Source organism: Paralichthys olivaceus, chromosome 1 (assembly GCF_024713975.1).
Source record: "Paralichthys olivaceus isolate ysfri-2021 chromosome 1, ASM2471397v2, whole genome shotgun sequence".
Lineage (NCBI taxonomy): Eukaryota > Metazoa > Chordata > Actinopteri > Pleuronectiformes > Paralichthyidae > Paralichthys > Paralichthys olivaceus.
In genome coordinates, this window is record NC_091093.1 from 20,767,445 (window position 1) to 20,791,071 (window position 23,627).

Sequence of the window (23,627 nt, forward strand, 5' to 3'; positions counted from 1 at the left end):
CATTTTGACAGTTGCTGTTGAGGCCGAGCACAGTGTTACTTCCCCACACAGCTTTCGTTCAAATCCCCGGACTGGCTGGTCCAGGGATTTGAACTGCCAGCCTCCAAGTTATATCAGATGTCTTTTATATCAGATGACAGTGAAACAGCTCAAACACTTGACCTGTCCATTCCTGGGCGCCCACAAGCGCTTAAGCAGATAAAGATTATTTTAATCACATAGGCATTTTATGGGGGTCAGAAAATAGAGCTTTTACATAAAAACATTGATTTTGTTTTAAAGCCCGAGCAGTGCCGCTGTGAGTTTTCTGGGCTGTTGTCCTTGACTGACAACTGACAATGAGCCCAATTTTAATGCAAAGTGAAAGGTGATTGTGAGCTTATTGTCCAGTTCACAAAACCATGACAGGGTTCACCGCCTACGCTGCTTCAGTCCACGTCACTGGTGTGGGACTGAATCACACAAAATGATAATCAGAGTCTGTCACTTAAGTCCTGAGTTTGCATGCAGCAGTGATGTAGAATGTCTTCTCTGCATCTGCACACTGTAAAAAAATAACCACACGCTTGGTATTTTTCGGTCATGTCTATTTTATTTGTTACATTGCATTGTGAGGCAGGTAAATAGGTTTAAACATTGACTGTATATGAAGATGGATGACATGACAGCTCCATCATAACTGAAGCCAAAGCATCTTGATTGCCCACTGGTGGCTGGCTTCAGTATAGGACATAAACCTGGCCTCCTCCATGTTAGTGGATGGAACCATGGGGCTATACCAAAAAGTACACGTAAAATCTTTCGTTGTCAAAGTTGGTTTCAATCATTTTAGAAATGATGTGACCCATGTAAGATAACAGCGTTTGTATCCCAGATACATTGGCTTTATGTCTGGGTCATGGGAGGAGGTGGAGACACGGCACTATGGTTTGATGGTGACTGTGTATAAAGATCCACAACGCATCTCCACCGATACACCTGCTCGACCGATCGTGAGTTAGGCTCTCGTTCATATTGTTTCACCTCATTTTTATAGCATCAAATAATGAGACACAGGAACACTGGAACATACATCAGTGTGATACCTAAAATGCAACTTTTATTTGAGGTATACCTTGACTTTTTAGTTTGATTCATGTCCCATCCACTAACACAGAGGAGGCAGGGTTTGTGAACTATATTGCAGCCAGCCACAAGGGGGCAATTTAGATGATGTGGCTTCATGTAGTCCATCGTTTTTTACAGTCTAGTCCATGGTTTGAACATTTATGACCAAATACACTGAGCTTTCAAAGTCCAAACTCAGAATTAAATTCATTGTCACTGTCTCTCCTTTTCCTCGTAGAGTTCAGCAGAGCGTCTGGGAAGCAGAGACAATCATGCAATGTGAACATCTCTGCCAGCGTGTGTTACATATATGTGCTGCATTGAAGGTCAGTGCTTCACACTTCTACTGCACAATATTTGGCCGGTCATGAAGGGGCTACCATTCGCAGAGTTGCCATGCATGCAAAATTTCAGGTCACCACCACTGGGAACCAATAATGCCTTTGGCTATGCAACAAGATGCAAATACATCTATTCAAATTTGCACAACTCCATACACATTTGAGCTCACACAAACACTCACACAACAATCTCATCTCGCTGCACCAGGCTGCAGAATTAAAGTACCCGGCATTCATTCATGTGTTGAATAAGTCACTGTCCTGGGGCGATATTGGATCCGAGACCAGTTTGGATCCATATTCCTGTGTTCGAAACGTATCTACGGTATTCTAAATAATTAAAATATCATTTTTTATGTTTACTCACCTTGTTGACCAATGCTGCTTGGCAGCCTCTCAGCCCAGTGGCAGGCCCAGATTACCTGTCTCACCCAGACAGTCATAAAGCTAATGGCAGACAGGCAGCATCCGCCACTCCGGGCTGTCAGGACGTTAGTCAAAGTTAGGAGATCGATGCTTTTACATGTCACACCCAGAGCTCTAGATTTCTTCCCTCGGGCACTAAAACACAGTGTTTACATAGTTGCTCTGTGTTTAACTGGTGAAAGATGGCCGGGAGAGGACGGATCACACTGTACACGGAAAAGAAAGATAGAATCCCCTCAATATCATGCTAGCACTAGCTTCAATATCAGCCCTGCTATTAGCCACCAGGGCTGCCCAGATATCATCCATCCCGACACTGTCCGTCACTCTATACATAGAACGGCAAAATTAGCACAAATGCAGCACTCGCCATCATCGTGAAGTATGACGGCGCTGGGGCGATTATTTACGGGGCTGCATTACTTTCTGAAGACCTGAGCTCTGAGTCACCGACCGAACCTGATAATTAATTCCACACTCCGCAGAAATATTATGAAGCCGCTCGACAGAATGACAGATGTACAGCATGAAGCACGCTGTCAACAGGGGAACTGGATTAAGGTGTTGTGACTCCTTTGTTGGATTTTTTGAAGAAATTGTGTTTTTATGTCAGTGAATCAAAACTTTGACCGTTTCTCTTTTTCTTCTATTCTTTTTTTATAATCTACACTTAGGAAAGACAAGAGGTGCAGTCGATTGATTCGCTTCTGTGTAATCAGAGTATTTGTTGTTTTCTGTCTGCTCTTTTCTTTGTCCCAGAGCTCAACTTCCTGTAGATACAAGAGGTATGAGAGGGGGAAGATACACTGGGATCTGACAGTAAGAGATAACCTGCCCTCACTGAGCCTTCTATTTTTAACAGCAGGTGCTAGTAACACATGACGTGGGGCTCTTGTTATCAATATTTATGGAACAAAATTAAGACAGAGTAATGATACACACCGCCCCGACTGGATCCATCCTCGCCTAATAGTTGTCATTACAGCGAGGGGGAGGAAAGTGCTGATAGACTCAAAATTTTAGGCTGGCTCTCTGCATTTTAGTAATGATTCCAGAGACCAGGCAGGGCACAAATGTGATTAGCAGATGTAAACATGGAGCTATGGTGGCTACAGCGTAGAAATGGCTTTTTAGTGAGTGATTTTGTGCAGTTGTCATTCGAAAGGATGGAGTCGGAATTCGTTTTTCAGACTCTGATGGGCCATTTGTGGACAGAGTCTCAGGAGAGGTTGGTTTAAATCACACAGGATCTCATCTTTAAAGCAGGTTGCAAACATGGAAGTAACAACAGGTTCACGAAACAGAGAGAATAACTAAATGTGCTGATGAGCTTTTTCTCACTTCACACATCTTCTTTGCTGTGTTTACTGATCATCAATATCTATATCAATCCCAGTCTGTCTTCACAGGCCACATAGATCTTCAGTGGTGCACTTTCCTCTCCGACTTTGCCCCGCAGTGCAACCCCGTCGGCGTCACATTCCCTGTGCCAGAATACAGTCCACTCAACACGAAAAAGTTCTGAGAGTATACGCTCAACAAGAGGTGAAGTATCTTGGCAGACCACAGAGCAAAATGCCATGCAATCATATGCAGCCCAGGGGATGTAGTGATTGATCTGTGACCTCGGGAGTCCGCCATAAGATATTGTGGTGGAGAGTGCGGGGGAGGGCATGGATAGTGGGAAATGGACGAGCATGAGTCAGTAACAGAGTCTGCGAAAAGCTGTGGGAGCAGAGGAAGTGTTAACAACATCACAAGTAGGAGCAAGTCAAGTTACCACGTCAGGAGGCAGAAAGGACCGAGAGTAGGACGATGGTAGGAGCCCGAGAGGTGATGGGACACATACATCCTGATCATTTAATCGTGTGAGTCGAAGGAAGTGGGATTGTTCATCCTCAGCATGTCGTCCACTTGATATGTGTTACCTCTCTCTTTACGTCACTCTGTTTTTTATTAGTATAGCCTGTAATGAGTAGCGGCTGTGTGAAAAGCCTACATTTAGAAGAGGAGGGATTTCAAGGATAATAAGCCATGTGTGACTCTGGCTCAGCAGCACTTGTTGACTGTATGGTACAAGAGTGCATCTTTTCCTAGCAAATTATAACCATATGATAAATAAACGCTTCTAATTTTATCTGACTATGCCATCTTGTGTCTTCATGACAGAAATGTGTCGACGCAGACTGCAAAGAAAAGAAGTTTTTCTTGCCACTGCCTCTACAAGCATAAGATGACAGAGTACATGCGTAGTCAGACCAAATTAGAACCAACTGTATTTGCCAAGAAAAGACTTTTGAATGTGTTGGAAGTTTTGCCACAATATTGATGAGTGACACTGACAGCAACTTGAATCTTCTCTCTTAGCAGCAATTTTTATTTTCTGATCACACAAGTGCATCAATCAGATGTATGGTGACAAAGGGAGTGTTTCCACACATGATTCACATATACAGAGGCAGGAGGCAAACTGTGCCTCATGCAGAGCAGCAGGGTCTGAATGCCAGAGTTGCCCTAATCACTTCGAAGAGCAGCTTTTTGGTGTTTGCCAGAGAAAGTCCAAGATTTGTCAGCTATTGTCTCCTTGCAGACGCACGCCTCCAGGTTCCAATAACGCGACTGCCCACGCAGCGTGATTTCCATAAACTATGACAAAAAAGTCATTTATACCACGAGAATGACACTTGGTTGTTTTTTTTCCTTCTCCCTCCTCTCAAACACTCCAGAAAGTTTTTGGGGATGCTGGCAAAGAGTCAGGCAAATATCACCTATTACTCATGTTACTTAGTACATTTGGGGCTTCACTTGCAAGCACAGCGCTTCGTCACTGCATAACAATCAGATGGCTGAGTGTTGGCAGAGCAACTGATGGAATTTTACTGAAAACAGATTTCGCCTTTGAACTTCCAGATATTCGTGATCGAAAAAAGTATATACCTTCCCCGGCTCTGCTGCTGCTCGCTGTGTGATTGCGGCTCTGGAGGACGTGGATTAACTTTTTTTGTGTGTGTGATTTCGGTTGTCTGTTTTTTGGTGAGGAAATAACGCAACACTTTGACACAGAATTTGACAACGTAAGTATACATGTGCGTATATATGTGGTGCAGACAAAAGGTGCATGGGGGGTGCTGGGAGGTGGGGGGTTCATTTTTGAGCAGCAACAAGTTCCTGGAGAACTTGACAGGCGAACACAGGGGCGCTGTTATAATGTGCTATTTGTCTGGTTAGAAAAAAGGCGACCCGGGCTGTGCATTGCGCGCGTAATATGGAGGCATCTAAATGACCAGCTGTGCGTATGCGTAATAGGCCTATATGGCCCTTCGCCAAAGAGGGAGTCGGGGTTTTCTGCACAAACACGTGAATACGGATCAGTCTCAGAAGTTTCTATGTCTCTTGTCATTGTTGCTCGGTGCCGATTTAAAGCTTTGAGCCGCTGAGCGCAGCCATCAGTCGCGGGGACTCGCGTATCCCCGCAAACTTGGACTTGCCGTCGCTTATTTCAATCACGTAAGACCCCTAATGGCGTTGTCCGGGCGAGGGTGTTACGTATATGTGTTCAAGCTCTTTTCTGACAACGCAGCCTTGTTGATAGTTGTCTCCTTACTGTAGAGCCGCCGAGGTGTTGCCTGCACTGAGCAGAGTTTTAAGCACGGCCGATATTGCAAAGGGTTATTAGATTCATAAGTCAGGCGAAGTGGTGGGCGATCTACTGAGCACAGCAGAAGTTCTCATATGATGACTTCAAACAAGACACATTACCTACCAGCATCTGTTGGAGTGAGTGGATATTAAGACACTTGTATCTCCAGGACAGCGCAGGGGGAAAATGGTAAGTAAGCACACGGCGTATATAAAAAAGAAAGGGGGGTGATGATTATACCGGTTAATAGTCGTGGATGCTGTTTAGTCTGACAACGCATTGCTGGAAGGGTTGGACTCAGAGGCTACTTGAGAAAGTCAGTGATCGAGACCCGTGTCTGGTTGAGGCTGATGTTGACAAGGCTGGTGTGAGGGGGGAAAAAGATTGTGAGGCATTTCTGGGCTGAGGATATGCCGGTACAGTGAGAGAGAGGTAAGGAAATATTACATTGTGTCTGTGCGCAATGTGTGGATCCTGGGAATGGAGGCTATAGGAGGGCTGTGCATGCGAGTGTGTAAGCAGGGATGGCTTTATCTTTTATGCATGTATTTATGTTCTTTATTTTGTAGAGACAAAAAAAGCAACATGTGCCACTCTGCCGTGACACTTGCTCGTATACGCGTGGCAATGTAAGGAACAATGGGGGATCAGTGTGTTCACCAGCGGTGCCGGGTTGTAATTTGGCACCGACTATGCGCTGGATTGAGCCGGCGTTTGGTGATATAGGTGCTGTTATCTGGATGGAAATGTACGACTAACATGTGATCAAATATTAACAGGACTCGGTTTGGCAAGGGGGCGAATAATACACGTGACGAGACGCGGGGAATCGGCAGCACAATCACAAAGTGGGCACTCAAACAAAAGTAGGCTATATAGATATTTTCGTGGCCCCCTCTTTTTTAGTTCCCCCGGCTGCATGTGTGTGTGATGCTTTCAGCACGTTGGACAGAGGCACCGGAGTCGTGCGTGGACTAAAAAAACACCGAGTGGACGCCAACTCTCTTCCTCTCTCCTCCCCCCCACCCCTAGTTTGACCAAAAAAAACCTTGGGATTGTTTTTTTTGTTTGTTTTTAACTTTTGGTAAGCTTATTCTAAAGGAAGCCTGTGGTGGGGGATAAACGGGATTCATTTCTAAAAGAGAGAAAATTTGATAATAGAAAAAGAAAAACCATTAGGAGCTTGTTTTGGTTGTTTGTTTATTTTTATTTTTTTGCAAAGCAGTGCCAAAGTTTAAATGTGAGGTGTGTGCTGTTTACGCGCAGCACATCCTCGGTGCACTAACCTATAAGCCCCCCCACACTGCGTTAAACTTTTGGACATGCAAGTCTTGGCCGCGGAGATCTAACCACGCTGCGTAGTGGTTGTCAGCGCTTGTGAAGGTAAGAGCACAATCCCATTGTTTCCTTGTCAATCTTTTTTGTTCCTGTCGTCTTTTTTTATCCACTGGGGGCTTTTTTTTCTTCCTTTTTCTTTCTGGCTCCTCTCTCAAAAAATCAACTTATTAGAACCACAGCAGGCAGCGTGCATGCAGCCTCCTCGCCCCGGCACAGCGTCAAAACGTGGGGCACCGGTGTGCGAAATAACCGGAATGAAAGCCGATCCAGGTGATCCCGTAGATATTTTATTCCTTTAAAAAAATGGATTAATAACCTAGAATTTAAAAATAAATATGGATGCGTGGCACATTCATTCATTCATTCAGGGTTTGTGAGAAACTGGGACTCGTGTTTTTCGTGCTTGGGATTTATTTTGCGTTTCTTTTTTTCCCTTGTCTTTTTTTGGAGTTTCCGAACACTGTCTGCTGCAATATAATTTGCGTAATCGTTGCGTTGTGCCTAATCATGCTCGCAATATGGGACTAAAAGACGCTGCAGTGATCCTTCCACGCGTGCATGAACTGGACGAAACTGGTGCTTCTATCTTTCTATCTTTCCATCTCTCCATCTATCCATCGTTATTTTTCCATCGTTCCTGTGCTGCATGTTTCATGTTCTGTCTCCATATCAAACCCTCTTGATTTTTTTTTGTTATCGACCAAAAATAGCCCCATACTCTTTACCTTTCTCTCTTTCTCTCTCTCTCTCTCCATCTCTCTCTCTCTCCCTCTCTCTATCGCCCCCCCACCTCCCGTCATCGCCATCAAATCACTTGTGTTTTTACTACGACCGCTCCACGGTTTCATTCATAAGGTGCTTTTCACTTCACCTGCTACCCTACCCCTCTCCCTCTCCCTCTTTCTTTTTTTTTGTCCATGATGCACGGCTCTTGCTGCTGTGTGTGTGCGCGCGTGTGTGTCGACCTGTCAAACGCGCGCCTCGCATTTGTTATAACGATGATAAAAATAATAATATTGATGATAATAAGGTTAATTGATTCTTAATTGCGATGCAGCTCATTGTCATGTGTGCAGCCTGTGTTGTTACAGAGGAAACATACGACCGTGTGTGTGTGCGTGTGCGTGCGTGTGTGTGCGTGTTATTCCTGTGTAAAATTACAATAAATATAGGCGTGGTCAAAGTGCATCCACTGACAGATGTTATGGCTGAATGTGATGGAGAGAGATGGGATGGCTTGATATGCAGTTGTGCAAGTGGCATCGATTCTTCTCTTTCTTTCTTTATTGTTTTAAAAAACCTGTCACGTGATGCTTGTTGTATAGACGTAGATGATGATCTACGAAGCAGATCTGCTGTGGGATTTTATTCTCCGCTCTCTCCTGAAGGACTTGTAGCCTCAAAATCGTCTTGCACCGATGCAGAAGCGCTGGATATTTTCTATTTCCTCTCTGTATATGTGTGTGTGTGTGTGTGTGTGTGTGTGTGTGTGTGTGTGTGTGTGTGTGTGTGTGTGTGTGTGTGTGTGTGTGTGTGTGTGTGTGTGTTTGTGTGAGTGTGTCTGTCTCTCTCTCGTCTTCTCTCTCTCTCTTTTCTGGTCAAAGATTTCAGATTTCTCATCCAAGACGAAGCGGCTGCAGGAGGAGAGAGAGAAAAGCCCCTATAACGCCCACTGTTTTTAATCAGGTCTCCTCTTACACGCTGCGTCCTCTAATAAATTCTCCCCCCCAAAAAATACGCGTCCAGTAAATTGTGGAATTACGTTTAAATGATCTCTGCCGTCATTTGTTTTTAAAGCCTAATGTGCGCAGATCGCTTTCTGCACATTACAGCCTATTAGCCCTCATTTTATATGACAGTGAAACCAAAATAGATCATATTACTTACACCAGGCTGCCCGACATTCATAAAAACCGTCCTTTAATAATAAAAGCGCTGCTGCGTCGCAATAAGCTCCGTAATAAGACACATTTCTGCCTTTTAAAAGCAACAACCCGTTTATGGCTCAAATTATAGCCGATCAATAATTTCTACAACGAAACGATGAAGGTTTTCGTTAATATAAGGTGAACAAGACGTAAAGAAATCATTGTCATTTTTGTGTAGATGGAATAAGAGATTTCTGGCTGAATTTGTTGATAAATGGGATCTTTCCTCTGCAGACCGCCTGTGTTCTGGCTGTATTTCTGTTATTATTATCGCTATTATTATTATTATTATTTCTTTTTTTTCGACTGAGACGTGGGATTATGGTGTGGGCGTGGGCGTGTTGGGTGGAGGAGGAGGGATGAGCGGAGGCGGTTTAGGAGGGGTCTGTGGGGTGGCACGACACACTTTGTATGTATGAAGGTTTTTTTATAGCACTTTTCTGCAATGTACGTCAGCGGATCAGTCCTTAAATGGGGCTGCGCGCGTTTGTGTGCGGGCGTGCGTCCGTGTGCGCCCGCGCCTGTGTGCGTGCGTCTCCGCGTGTGTTATCTTTACCGAGAATCTCCCCCCTCTCTTTCTCTTTCTCTCTCTCTCTCTGTCTATGTCTCTGCACTCTCTCTCTCTCTCTCCCACTCCCTCTCTCTCTGTCTCTGCACTCTCAGCTCTGCAGAGTTGGGGTGGGCGTCAATAACAAACCTGATGGTAGGTTTCTCTGCAAAAAAAGATGAAATTCTGTCGGTAGGCCTATTTCTTTAACGAAAAATATTGAATTTAGCACTAATAAAGATAACAGTTATAATACGCGAGTTTTTATTTTGATCAAGCTAACGTGTGTTTTCTCTGTAAATGGCCTTTGTGTCTCATTTTTCCGTGGCGATCAATCCCTGCACTTTGGGAACTAAATGGATTTGGTAAAAATCTGGTTTTCAATTAAGCTCGTTTTAATATAAATGGTCTGTTTGTTTTTAATAAATGTCGATTTCGGATCGCGCTGTGCCCACATGAAATGTAATAATAACTATTTATCCAGGCTGGTGTCTGATAGAAATGATAAATATAGGCTATTGATTCTTTTGGGGGCTATAGATGGCGAAAATGTGGACACACAGCGAGGTGCACGTCACGATATATTTAGAGCGAATATTAATCATCTTCATCATCATGGAGATGTAGGCTTATACTTTCACCGCTGCTGCTTTAGTCACCACCATCATCTTCATCACCAACACCTTCATCCAATTAACAGGCTTGTTTAAACAAGTTCTGGCAGGAGGCGAAGCCTTGAACCTTTTTTTCCCTCCTTAACCTTTAATTATCAGTGATTCGTCACAGTGACGTGACTGTGGTTTTACAGTGATGGATCCCACGATGAGTTATTAATAAGCAGTGACAGTAGATGGAGTTCATCTGACTGGAAAGACTTTTTATGTGTCCGACCACTGCGGGACCACAAGCATTCATGATGCTCTGCCTGCGCGGGTGTGTGTGTGCACGCGCACGTTTGCACGCATGTGTGTGTGAGGAAATGTTCAAATGTCTCTCGGCATGTGAATCTGCAGCACACAGCTGAATTCTAGCAACTTCCAGAAAACATGTGTGTATCGATATATTCCTGGATTTAGCTGTACAAAAAGTGACTCGGGTTCGGACTGAGGTATAACTTGGTACAATGTGTAATTTCTGTCATTTAACTGTTAAAACACGTCTGTAGTATCTGTATTTTAGCACATGGTGGCAGGATCTGTCACATGAAACCATTGGTTCAGTTTCCTGCAGCCTCCTTTTACAAAGCTAATGAAAGAAGAAAAAAACGCCTTTTGCTTTTTGTGACTTGGACTTGAACAAACATTTCAGCGTTTCCAAGTCATTTAGCGGTCTGATTAGTGTGTTTTCATTCAGCAGCGTTCAATAACCATGCAAAGGTTATTGATGCTGTGGGGATATTGGATTGTGGGGGGGAGGAAGGGGCGAGGGTGTGGGGTGGTAGAGGGTGTGTGGGGGGGGTATAAGCCAAGAAAAGAGACAGAGAGAGGATTAATAGCCTGTGGAGTGATTTTCAATCTGTGCCACTGTAGAAATAATGTCGTCTGTGTGAGGATGTCGAAGGAGGACTGTGTACATGTATGAAGCTTAGGAGACCAGTCTTCTGTGTCTGCCTGATAATTACAATAAAGGTTATCATCATCACAGGAGGGATTGTATTAACTCCTCACTCCAGCATCTGATTAGAGAAGTTTACCTTCACCAGTCTGGAGTTTTCTCAACTGTTCTCCAGCTCGCCCCTCTTCGTTTGTTTGACGTCATCCCACCTCATACAGAATGTTTTCTCAGTTGACGTGTTTTCCTCTCGGGGAAGAATGCAATTTCACTTTCATCAAAATACCCTCGTCGCCTTCCTTTATCCCCAGTGAAAATGACATTTCACAAAATGTCATTTCGCCCAAGTTACATGGCTCCTCTCTTGCACAAGGAGGCATAATTCCACTTGTTAAGTGAAGCTCTCGGCAGTGCGGACCTGTCAGCATCGTGCTGCATTTGGCAAGAGGAAGCCTTGAAAGGTTATACAAGTGTGCCGTGTTGTCAGCTCCTGTGGTAGTTTCTTTCTTTCTACAGCACTAACGGGGAAAAGGTTGTGAGCACGGAAGATGTGAGAGGAGAAGGACGCGACTGCTACTGATGTACGTGTGTAGTCATGGACCAGGTGATGAAAAGCTGTAGAAATTTGCCAAACAACATGCAAAGACAAAAGGTTTCAACCGAACACCTCAGATGGTTTGAAGTCATTGTCACTGGTGCCGGATTGAGAAATCTTAAACCTAAAGAAATCTTACACCTCAGTTCCGATGACCTAGTGCTTTAGCAGTTTTCAGAAAGACTCCTGGTTGCCAGGCCGCTGCCGTCATCCCCCTGCTTGACCCTCAGTAGGATTCGAATGGGTCTAAAAGATCCTCTCACTGCTCACAACTCGTTGTGCTTGGATGTTTTTTATTTTCATTCACAAATTCAGTCCTTCAGGCCTCAGACACGTGCGAGCCTAAAGAGTCCTCTTGATACACCACCTTCAGTTGTGCAGTATTTGCAGAAATGAGAGGGACCATGTTGTTGTTTTTGCTCTTCTAATGAGATGCCAAGTGATTTATTTATGAATTACTTGTTTGGAACAGCCCCCTTGTGCAGTGTGCATTTTTTTCTATCCTCTTTGGAGTCATGTCGCTCAGTGATTGCTGATGCAACTCTTTGTCATCCAGAGTTTGCCCTCACCTCCTGTGGGCCTTCAGGGAGGGCTATATCTATCTTGGCATATCCCCGGGTGTGTTGGAGGTGGGAGTGACTCATTAAGCAGGTGTGTGCATCCACTCCCATACTGCTACATGCCAAACAAGAGCTCTCCAGCTCATAAGCTCGTGCAGGGAAGAATCATGATGGCAATAACGCAAACACTTGACAATAAATCTTTGCTCTGGACCTCGGCCAAGTCACAAGGATAATGAGCCGCTATTTCCCCATTATGCTCACTCTTGTATTCATCAGAGGTGGAGTTTCCTAACCTTCATCACCAATTGAAAGGTTGTGGCTCCACTGACATCTTTATTTGAATTCCACATTATATGGGGAATTAATTGTCCCCAGTCTGTCCCTGATGAGGGGGAACTGAGTGTCCAGAAGCAAAGCAGTTTGGTTCTTAGTGAACTCTGTGTACGTAATTTGAACGCATTTGTTTGGCTGACATTTGGTAATAATAACCTGTGAAAGCTGGTTACTACTCTGCAGAGCACTTGCAGGGGAGTCATCCATCTGTTGTGGAGATGGCTCACTTTAAAAACAAGGAGACGCACAATTGTTTCCAGTAAGTTCACATCTCCGTTCGTCTCCAGAGCCGTTGGCATCCAAATGTTTTCGCACCACTCACATGTTACAGCAGCAAAATGATAACACCTCCTCTGAGCTCATATTCAGATGGTTTGGATTTCATAGAAATAAACACACATTACTCTGGATACTCTATACACAGTATACACAGTGTATGCAGTATACCCAGTACATTATACACAGCATACACAGTAGCCTATGTGAGACACAGTATAGGCTATGTGATACACAGTACATTATACACAGTGTAAGCAGTATACACAGTACATTATACACATGGTACATCATACAGAGTACATATACATACAGCACATTGTTCACAGCACATAGTTCATTACACGCAGTACACAGAGCACATTATACATAGAGTACATTATACACAGTATATAAAGTGCATCATACACATTATTCAGAGTACATTATACACAGTATTCTGTGAAAATAGGATGAGATATTTCTGGGCTATATGAAGGATTTATAAAATAGATGTAAGAAGACTCATACTGCCCAAAATGATGAAATAGCGAAGGTGTTCAAACACAAATCTATAACCTACTTTAGTCTCTTCCTTATGGCTCATTTTGATATAAATCACCTCCGCTCCATCACTATCTGTAGACCAGCACAAGAAACGTGTATTTTTATTTCCCTGAACATCTAATTTTACACAAATAGGGCATCTCTAAATGGCAGGCGGTGGATCACGACTTGCTGGAGACGCGCTGTTACGCAAAACCTTCCAAAAAAAGAAAGAAGACAAAATATGCCACCTCTTTGGCTTCAGTGAGCAAAATACGGAAGAGCACAGAGTGCTTTATATACTGCGAGACACTGTGGTGTTGATGCAGGCTGCGCGGTATGCGGACAAAGCGCATAACGCACACTGGACGCGCATTAATAGTTCCGCCTCGGGGCTGTTTAAACAGGAGTTTGGTGGCGACCAGTCAGCCAGCGGCGGGTCACATGTTGCAGCGTCATTGTGTAGTAAAGTTACTGTAGTTGCAAAGAGGCTCCTCATTCCAGCTCCAGAGGTCTGTGGTCCCGTGGAGCTGCTTCTGCCGCTGCTGCTGAGGCGTTCCAGCATGCGACAACTTCAGCTTCAGACGATGATCTCCAAAGGAGCGCGCAGCCATGGGAGTGCATTACCTCAGCCATGCAATTTCCACCATCAATAATTTAATCTATTTGCTCCAAAGCTGAAGAGATATCCTGAAGCTGGTCGAGAGGGCGCACTGGGAGGAAAATATCGCTTAAGTTAAATTACTCGGGGAGTTGTCCAAAACATCCCAGATGACACTGCTGTCCTGTTGAATGGTGTTTTACGACTGGGCAGTGAGAGGTATGTGTTTGGCTCTGTTCGTTTGTCTTACGCACGGTTTTTTTGGTTTGTTTCAAGCACTTTGGCTGTTTGCTGCTGCTTTGAGAAAAGATTAAGATGTGTATGTCTGTGTGTATAGACTATATGTGTGTTTGAGGTGTTGGGAGGGGGTGAGGATAGTGGTGGTGTTGGTGGTGGGGGGGGGGGGGGGGGGTCTAAAAGTACCTCGATCAAGTCCGGTTATCCAGCGAGCAGACAGCGCCGCAGCCCGAGAGGGGATATGCGTAACCTTATCCTCCCGTTCATTAATAAAAAACGGGAGTTATTATGTTGATTGGGTTTCCAGTGGAGAGCACAGGCTCAGCAGATGTAATCTGGATGAACACACACACAAACACACACACACACACACACTCACTCAGTTGTTTCATCGTGATTAGTGCAGCCTGAAGCAAATGTGACTTGTGGTTATTAGTATTTTCTCGTATAAGTAGCAAACTGGAGACAATCCAGCGTGTCCCTGCGTCATGCGTCAGCCACGTTTCAACATTTAACTTCATGCTCATGAACAAACTCTTTGTTTAGGGTGTTAGTCTATATATGTACTCATCTAACCTCCACACACACACACACACACACACTCACTCCAGACAGTTTTTTCTGCATTGTTGTTTTGGAGAGGAGGGGGGGAAAACTTTGATGAACTCATTAAGACTTTATAGGAAACCCGAGACCTAAACGCCCAGCGACGTCGGCCAACACACACACACACACACACACACACACACACACACACACACACACACACACACACACACACTCTCACACTCACACACACACATATATACACACACTCTGAATAACTTCACACCACTGTACAGAATGAAACGTGGATTAAAACAAAGTCCCATTTATAGAGCGGTGGGAGAAGGAAAAATAAACCTGGCTCATGTTTGGCAGCTTTAGTTTGAGAATATCTTGTCTAAGAACGAGCTGCATGGATGGATGATGGTGTCATGATGAGTTAATGATGTTCTTTCAGAAAAATGCAAATTGAAGCCAAATTTTTCCTCAGAGTTGTGACTAAATACCATATAAGTCAAGTTTATAGCCCATTTACAATTACGCACAACAACAACATGTTTGTGCGTCCTGGAACACAACGTAGGATATGTTTTTCTTTCCATCCATCTATCTGTCTCTCTGTCTGTCTGTCTCACTATCTATCTGCCTGTCTGTCTCTCTGCTTGCCCGTGTGCCTGTCTAGATATCTATCTATCATTCTGTCTCTCTATCTCCAGGAGGGAGGGAAAGGGAGATGGGTGGAAGGCAGAAAAAAGAAGGAGCTCTCATTATTTCACGGTCTCACACGACATCTAGTGGAAATGTGAGGGGACTGCAGCGCTGTTGGTTTGCAGCTGCAGGTCTGCTGGTGTGACTTCAGCTGTCAGGTTTTTCGATTTAGTGATTCGTGGGTTAAAATGGACACGAGGGAATAACAGAATTTCACATTAATGCGATGTAATATGGGGGTTTGCACATAAAAGGCCTTAAATTAGCATGAGTTGTGAATCTTACCAAGCTGCATGTGTTTCCATTGTGCACAGTGCTGGGAGGGACTCAGTGTGAGAAGCATAAATCACTCAGCAGCCGTCTGAACCCTGGTCTTTCTGTGGCAGTGCTCGGCCTAGAGGCTGCAGGTATAATCCCTCAGTAAAGCTCATCTATTACTAAACGTGCTCTGAAACGGTGTCAGATTGAAAACAGATCTCGAAGAAGACGCAAGCTTCCACATGTGTCAGCCATTATACTGCAGACAAATCTAAATGCCTTAGTTAAGTACTGCACATTGTGGCACACAGGGGGGTCCTCGGGGAGAAGAGAATGTTTCATATCATGTGCAGCATGTGTTTCTTTCAAGCTGAATATTTGGCACACGTTGGACATGACAAAACTCGTTGCTAGGTAAATAACTCGGTCCCGACTACACATTGTGCAGGAATCGAACAAAGATGCATGCCCACCAGGGAGACGTGGTGGAGGCAGGAGAACAAATGTTACTGCAGGTCACACTATTGAAACGTAGCTGGAGCATTTCTCCATCCTCCACCCCGCTCGTCTGATGTTTACCCCCCCCCCCCCGTGTCTAAGACGTCGCGCACGCTGTTGGTGAAGATGAAGCCATAAAGTGCGCTGACATGTGGAGGGAGACCGGGGGAACATTACTGAGTGTGTAACAACACGAGCCCTGCTTGTCCTTTCATGCTTTAGAGGAACTTTTCAGCGTCTGTCAAAAGGAGACATTTATCACTTTAATCCCCACCTGGCGCACAGAGTAAACGCGGAGGGTAAGTTACAGATCCGTGCCATACAGGCGCGCTCTCAAAGCAGACCAACAGGTGGTCATCCAGAGACGTCAAACAGTAGACACACACACACTCACCTGCTCCTATTGTTTCCATGCTCTAGGTGTGTTGTCATGAATGAAAAGGTGTATTTGAGAAGCAGCAGGGCCTCTTTTCATCTCCACTGCAGGTTATCGACGCAGTATTCATGGCTGAGGGGATGTATGTGTGTTTAGAGCGAGTTCTTTTATGTGACATGTTTCCATAGTTGCTATGAAGCCGAGTTTCATTTCCAAAACGTGCATTCAAAACAATCCTCAACCGCCTCCTCGTGTTGGACGTTTCATAAACCGGTCGAGATGGTGCGCAAACTCCAAAGGAGTCGATTCTGCTGCAGACATTCCTCCATATGTTGCTGCTCATTATGGTAACTCACTTTTTTTTATTAACTGCGAAATCCAGCAGTGCACATAAACTCTCTCCCTTCACTGGATGTATAAAACAAAGAGCAAACCAATCGGTTGTCACATTTAGCCTGTGGTAGATATATAAGCCAGAGCCTCTCCGCCGGTCCCATAGCAATTAAATGATTCATTGGCTTTATCGCATTTTAACAGGATGTTGATTGAGAGCATAAGCCATATTGATTGTCCTGATGGAAACAGGAAATCACAGAGATAGAAATAAAATCATTTGTTGTTCCCGGTGTGAGGATACCCGGGGGAATGGCATGCAATTGCACACCGTTGAGTGGCATTACCCCCCCCCCCCCCCCCCCCCCCCCATCCCTCCATCCCTCCATCCCTCTCCCCTATGGAGACCTGGAAGAGACGTCATCTGTGGTTGTTATGCTGCGAAATGACGCTGGCACTCTCTCTCCACCCCCTGCTACTGCAATATTACCCCTGTGGTCTGTTACGGAAGATGCAGCACTCCTCGTCTGCACCATTTCCAGCATGAAGTTTGACGCCTGACAGTAATCAGCCCTCTTTGCCTTCATCTCCCTCGTGTGGAAGTGGAACCATTTGATGCTGATAATAATATCAGCCCTAAATGCATCCTACGCGTAAAAGCTCGTGACTGGGGGCCTCTCATCCCGTAAACCTACACACCTTTTCTGTGTGTGTGTGTGCTGGGAAGCCTGCACAGAAAATTCTCGTGCTTGCATGGAAGCAAAACCTCAGCAACACTGCAGGGGTCTCCATCTTTGCATTTAAATGGGCTTTCTGTTGACAATATTTAATAAAAAATACATATAATCAGCTGCTAATTCATTGCTTTGTCCTCACTGTTGTTTTAGTTGGTGAGACACACACACACACACACACACACACACACACCTTCCTCCTCACATCTTCCTTGCAAACACGCACGAGCCAGCCCCTCCCCATGCCCCCCCTCCCCACCTGACACGCACACTCTCACGCGCACGGAGGAGCGCGTCACAGAGCTCGGGGAATGAGTGGCTCATTAAGAAGAAGGATGTGATATTTTGAATAGAGACTGCGAGACTCCCAGCACATCTATTTTTAGAGCAGATATCTCTATGGCAGTCGCCGTGGTGTTGGTTAATTGCAGCCACGGCCCCAGATACCAATTAAGAGCGAAACAAATGCATTTTAAGGTGCAGGGGTTTTACGCTCCTCCCTGCACTGTAAAGGTCCTCGTGTCCATTCTCTCTCTCTCTGTGTGTGTGTGTGTGTGTGTGTGTGTGTGTGTGTGTGTGTGTGTGTGTGTGTGTGTGTGTGTGTGTGTGTGTGTGTGTGTGTGTGTGTGTGTGTTTTCTGCTGGGTGTGTTTTCCTGTATCAGGTTGGGATATGCAGAGTGCAGTCAAAGCCTCGGCCGGGCTATTTTTACATGAGCCTCTGTGGAAAGCGAGATCTAGATTTTCTTTTCATTATGGCTGCTTTTATATCTCTGGCCGTTGGATGTCTACCGATTCACTGACTGCTGTGAATCCTAGAGCTCCACAAAGGTAAGGGATTCATATGTGCTCAGGCGGTTCGCTGGTTAAGGATGTATGTTCAGTGTTTCGGCTCCACCTGGCTCGTCCTTTTCTTTTCATTCCTCCTCCTCCTCCTCCTTCTCCTTGGCGGTGCTGTGCTCATCTTGTGAGATGCTCGAGACTGGTACTTTACAGTGCGGGGAGAGTGTGACACATCTTTCTGTCATTCACTTCCCGTCCTGACATCCTTTCTAGTTCATCCTGCGATGCTCTCACCATCCACCTGCCAGAAAAAAACACAAACAGTGTCCCTCAACAAACCTCCTGCTTCCCATTCCCGACTTTAAGGTTTATTTTCGAGCACAGAACGTGATATATATATTTATTTTTTTCAGAAATAGTACTGCAGCACCGTTTGTCTGAGCTGACTCGAACACAACATCTCCCACTCAGGCAGTGTGTGAGTGCTGCAGGTCCACTGTGTGATGCTAATGGCGATTTGGTTCGTGGGGTGAAGTCAAAGACAAACGATAAAACCTGAGCTCTTCAAACAAACAGAACAAACAGAAATACAAACTTAACCCTATGCACACATTTCTGATTACAGGCAGCTCACAGCTCAGCCTCACACAAAACACATCCTTTATTTCCCACCTGTCCAATTTTAAAATCAATATACAAACTAATAATACATGTCACTGCTGGTCCTTATATACAGGAGGTTTAAGAATGTGAAAATCCAACATGTCCTAAATAAAGTTTATAAAAATTTGACGGGAAGCCTATAAAACTGACAACTCAATGTTTTTGGACAGTGAGAGATGGAGGACAAGTTTGGCCACAATATGATAAGATAGGATAAGATAATATTAGATTGGATAAGATAAGATAAGACAGAAATTTGTCCTGACTATAAAACTACACATCCTTTCACACTGTAGAAATAAACCACACAGTTAACTGTTTAACACACCAGTAAAAAGAGGCTCATAAATAGCATCAAGCCTGTGAGGATCTATTCGTGTGATTTTTATCTTTTGTAATAAACAATCTCTCTGATGCTCCGCACAGCTTTCGTGCGTCCCTGCCAACGAATGGAAATCTAAGCCAGACCTCACATAGGAACAGAACGATTACAGTTTGCAAACAGTTTGCAAACACTGATGACACGGCGCCAATATCAGTTTAATAAAAACATTTTGTGATTTCTTTTTTTCAAAGCTACTGGCTCTCTTTTTGGCTTTCAAAGAAACATGAGAGGGTGTAAATAAGAGGAGAGGCCTACATGCTGCATTATTGATCAAGTATAAGCTAACTTCATTGAAGATGCTCTTTGACTAACTGTCTCGTTCTCTCTCTCCCCTCTCCTCCCCTTTTGTTCTCTGTCTTTGTCTCCTCCTCCAGTTCCACCAGGTTAGAAGAGTGATGACCATCCTGTTCCTTACTATGGTTATTTCATACTTCAGTTGCATGAGAGCTGCGCCCCTGAGAGACGCCCCGGGCATGCGGGGCCATCGGACGGAAGGCTACTTGGGCGCTGCTGCAACGGCCGCAAGAGGCCATGGGACTCCACAGAGTGGTGGTGGACCAGGCCAGCGTGGGGAACTGCCCTCGCTCACAGACACGTTTGAGCAAGTGATAGAGGAGCTGCTGGAGGTGGAGGGAGAGGCGGCACAGCTGGGACAGGGGGCTGATAAGAGCCAGGGAGGTGGGGGCCCATCCTCTGTGGTCAACGCAGAGAGCAAGGATGTCGACCTGTACGACTCACGTGTGATGATCAGCAACCAAGTGCCTTTGGAGCCGCCCTTGCTCTTTCTCCTGGAGGAATACAAAAACTATCTGGATGCAGCTAACATGTCCATGAGGGTGCGGCGACACTCCGATCCCTCACGGCGTGGAGAGCTCAGTGTGTGTGACAGTATTAGCCAGTGGGTGACAGCTGTGGATAAAAAGACGGCAATAGACATGTCTGGGCAGACAGTTACCGTCATGGAAAAGGTCCCTGTCCCCAATGGCCAACTGAAGCAATACTTTTACGAGACCAAATGCAACCCCATGGGGTACACAAAGGAGGGCTGCAGAGGAATAGACAAGCGGCATTATAATTCCCAATGCAGGACAACCCAGTCCTACGTGCGAGCGCTTACCATGGATAGCAAAAAGAAGATTGGCTGGCGGTTTATAAGGATAGACACTTCATGTGTATGCACATTGACCATTAAAAGAGGGAGATAGTGTATAAAATGTATAGATTTTATTGAAGAGTTTAAAAAAGAGAATAAAGAGAAAATATCTATTTGTATATATACATAACAGGGTAAATTATTCCGTCAAATGAAAATTTTATGGACTGCATGTAAAAAAAGATGAAGTTTATACAGTAAAAGTGATACTACAGTCTATTTATTGAACATATTCATGACCTTGTAAACAATTAAAAAAAATCTGATCAGTCATTTGCGCCCAGTTTAAATTACTATATCACATTCCTCAAGACATTGTGATTTGTTTACGTTGCCAAGAATTAGAAAAAAATGAAGGAAAAAAAAAACAGGCAAGGAATGAGAGAGGACGGTTCCATCTTCAAAAGCTTGCATGCTGCTTCAATTGTGAATCGAGAAATTCTCCACTAAGAAAAAAAAGGATATGATGCTGACCAAAAAAAACATTCCGTTTACATATTCAGCAGAAAACAACTTTCCTCTCAAGTAATTTATCTGTTTACTGTTCTAAACTTCTCAAGGTAATGTTGAAATTACATACTATGTCAAGGTGCTGTTGTCAAAGCTTTGCTGTTTATTTTTTTATCCCCACCAGAGGACAAGATATATATATATATAAAAAAATTATATGTATATATATATATATATATATATATATATATATATATATGTATATATGTATATATATATATATATATATATATATTTATATATAAAATTTATTCATTGACATGTTTCTGGGTTAATATTATTCATTTTGTATGTTGTGAAGTTGTTTGCAATATTAAACTGAAATATTTGAAGAAATAAAAATGACTATAGGCAACTGAAAAACAAAATCAATGTCGATAAAGTTTCAACAGTGCATTTTAGGTAGAATAAACTTTATTATACAGACAGGCAGGCAGGGACGAGGAGGCCTGGCACACACACAAACACACACACACACACGAATGTGCACAAACTCTGCTCCATTAAAAAGAATGGATTGTTTCACATTTTTGTCACGGTAAAGGAAATAATATATTATAGCAAAGGACTGAGTGTATTGGGTAATACACAGGAAAAGCAATACAGGCAGCAGTATATTTAGGAGCTTCTAACGTTGTGTTAAGGAGGAAAAAAGTAGTACATGCTATCAAACCACCTCCTGCTCCCACCAGCACATCACTTGACGACAGACTTTCGTAGTTTGATTCTTAGGTATTTACACTCAGGTGTTCAGAGCTTTATTGATCTATGATTAATATCATGACTCCAGCTGCAATACAAGAATTTACAGCCACAAGAAAAAGCACCTACACCTACAAGCATGGACACGTACAAGTAAGCTAAGGGTGAACATGAATTATGCCTGAGTTTTGACAGTGATGGACTCCCCCACCCACATGTTTGTGTGCATTAAAAACATTTGCACCCACCTTTTCTGTTATTAGTGCACGATAATCCCATCTTTAAATCTCTTGCAAAAGAACTATCATCACAAGGTTTTTACGCGGCGGAACATTCGCTGTGGTCCTGAGGAGAAGCCATTCCAGGTAACTGGTTTGGTGTCGGGATTATAAAAGACTGACGCGGCCTCATATCAATACTCCCTCCAGCACACTATAACTTAATGCATTACATCGTTACATAGACAGAGCCCGGTGCTTGCCAAGTCTACATGCCACAGATGGAGGTTGCATCAAGATAACAATAAAATCTGCTTGACTCCACTTCCACACATACTCAAAATATCACATATTTCCGCGGTGATATATAAAAAAGCAGAAACAAAACCTTCAGTTACTGCTGTGTTTTAGTTTCGTCTGATCCAACCACCTCATTTTACTTCTCCTTCATCAACCTGAAGGTAAGTGTGACCTCTACTGAGAACCAGATCTGGCCCTTTGGGAGATTTGGGGGAAACAGATTGCTGAATAGAGGAATCTTTTTTTGTGAGTGGAGAAAAAGATGCTCCACTTTCTCCTCTGGTTTGTCTGGATCCTCCTGAGAAGCCTGAGACGAAGATGCTGTGAGTTACTTTTATTATACAAAAGTGGAGGATAAACACGGAGTCGGAGGAAGATGGCGAGCACGCAGTATCTCAGATAACCCACTCTCATAAATCTCCAAACAAAGGGTACTTAGGTTTCTCATCATGGCCGCACAAGCCAAATAAGAAAGAAGATTACCCTAAGTCATTTTATTATCCTATGGGAAGAGAAGCAGCCATAATTCCTTCCTCCTCAGAATACAGAACAATAAATCAAACCTTCTGGGACGCATTTTAGACGAGGCTCTCTGAGCTGTCCCATTTATCATGAGCAGACATATTGGGGTGTTTTTGTTGAACAAAGCTTAAGTAATAGAAAACTTTATCCTCCAATTACTTAAGTGAGGAACAAAGTGACTGGTGAAATCACCAGTTGTGTTTGAGCCAGGGTGAAGTCTATGTTTACAGGCCAGACCATATTGTCTCTTATAATCATAAATCATGCATGTGAATAGGTCTTCAAGTATCATTCAGTAATTCCTTATGCCTACGACTGAAACTTGGAGACAAAAACAGGAAGAGAGAAAATAAAAACTTGAGCAAACAAGCATTGGGCCATTAGAGCAAATATGGCTGCTGCTTCCAGCCGCACCCCAGTCAGTGTTGTCATAGCAGGTATATTTTCATCAGCTGTCAAACGGCTCCAGAGAGTCATCACCAACTGGGTGTGGTCAGAACATAGTGATTCTATATAGTTTGAATGTTTCAGGCTACAGAGAGCAGTACAGCAGGAGATTTCTAGATTGTCCAGATGTGCAGCAGCCAACCAGTAGAGAGCAGTAGAGAGATTGAACGTCCCAGGTGACAGACAGAGACGCTTCTTACAGCTTCCTGGTCACCAATACCCATAATACATAATGGAACAAGTCCTTAAAGTATGAACATCCATGAGGAGGATGAGAGCAGCTGCTGAATGAATGATCCGCTAACACACATAATATAGTTGGGTCACATACCCGATGACATGTTTTCCCTGGATGCTGCTCAATGAGAACAGCGAGTGAACTGAACACAAGACACAAGGATGAGCACTCCACATTCTGCAGGTTCAATGTCTTCAGTAAACAGAATTTACACCACACGCTACCTTAAATTAAAGTTAAACTCAAA

At 44.0% G+C, this 23,627-nt stretch overlaps 1 protein-coding gene across 9 annotated transcripts; it reads left to right on the forward strand.

Moving 5' to 3' along the window:
- Nucleotides 1-1,187: 1,187 nt before the first annotated feature.
- bdnf (brain-derived neurotrophic factor) lies at nt 1,188-20,716 on the forward strand. Of its 9 annotated transcripts, none has more exons than XM_069529163.1 (2): nt 1,188-1,433; nt 19,665-20,716. In XM_069529163.1, the coding sequence occupies exons 1-2, from the start codon at nt 1,269-1,271 to the stop codon at nt 20,493-20,495; spliced, it is 996 nt and encodes a 331-aa protein (XP_069385264.1). In that variant the 5' UTR covers nt 1,188-1,268; the 3' UTR covers nt 20,496-20,716. The 9 variants fall into 9 exon arrangements, with proteins under 9 accessions (XP_069385264.1, XP_019935392.1, XP_019935394.1 ...); XM_020079833.2 differs by lacking the exon at nt 1,188-1,433 and adding an exon at nt 4,655-4,948; XM_020079835.2 differs by lacking the exon at nt 1,188-1,433 and adding an exon at nt 5,195-5,703.
- The last annotated feature ends 2,911 nt before the right edge of the window (nt 20,717-23,627 follow it).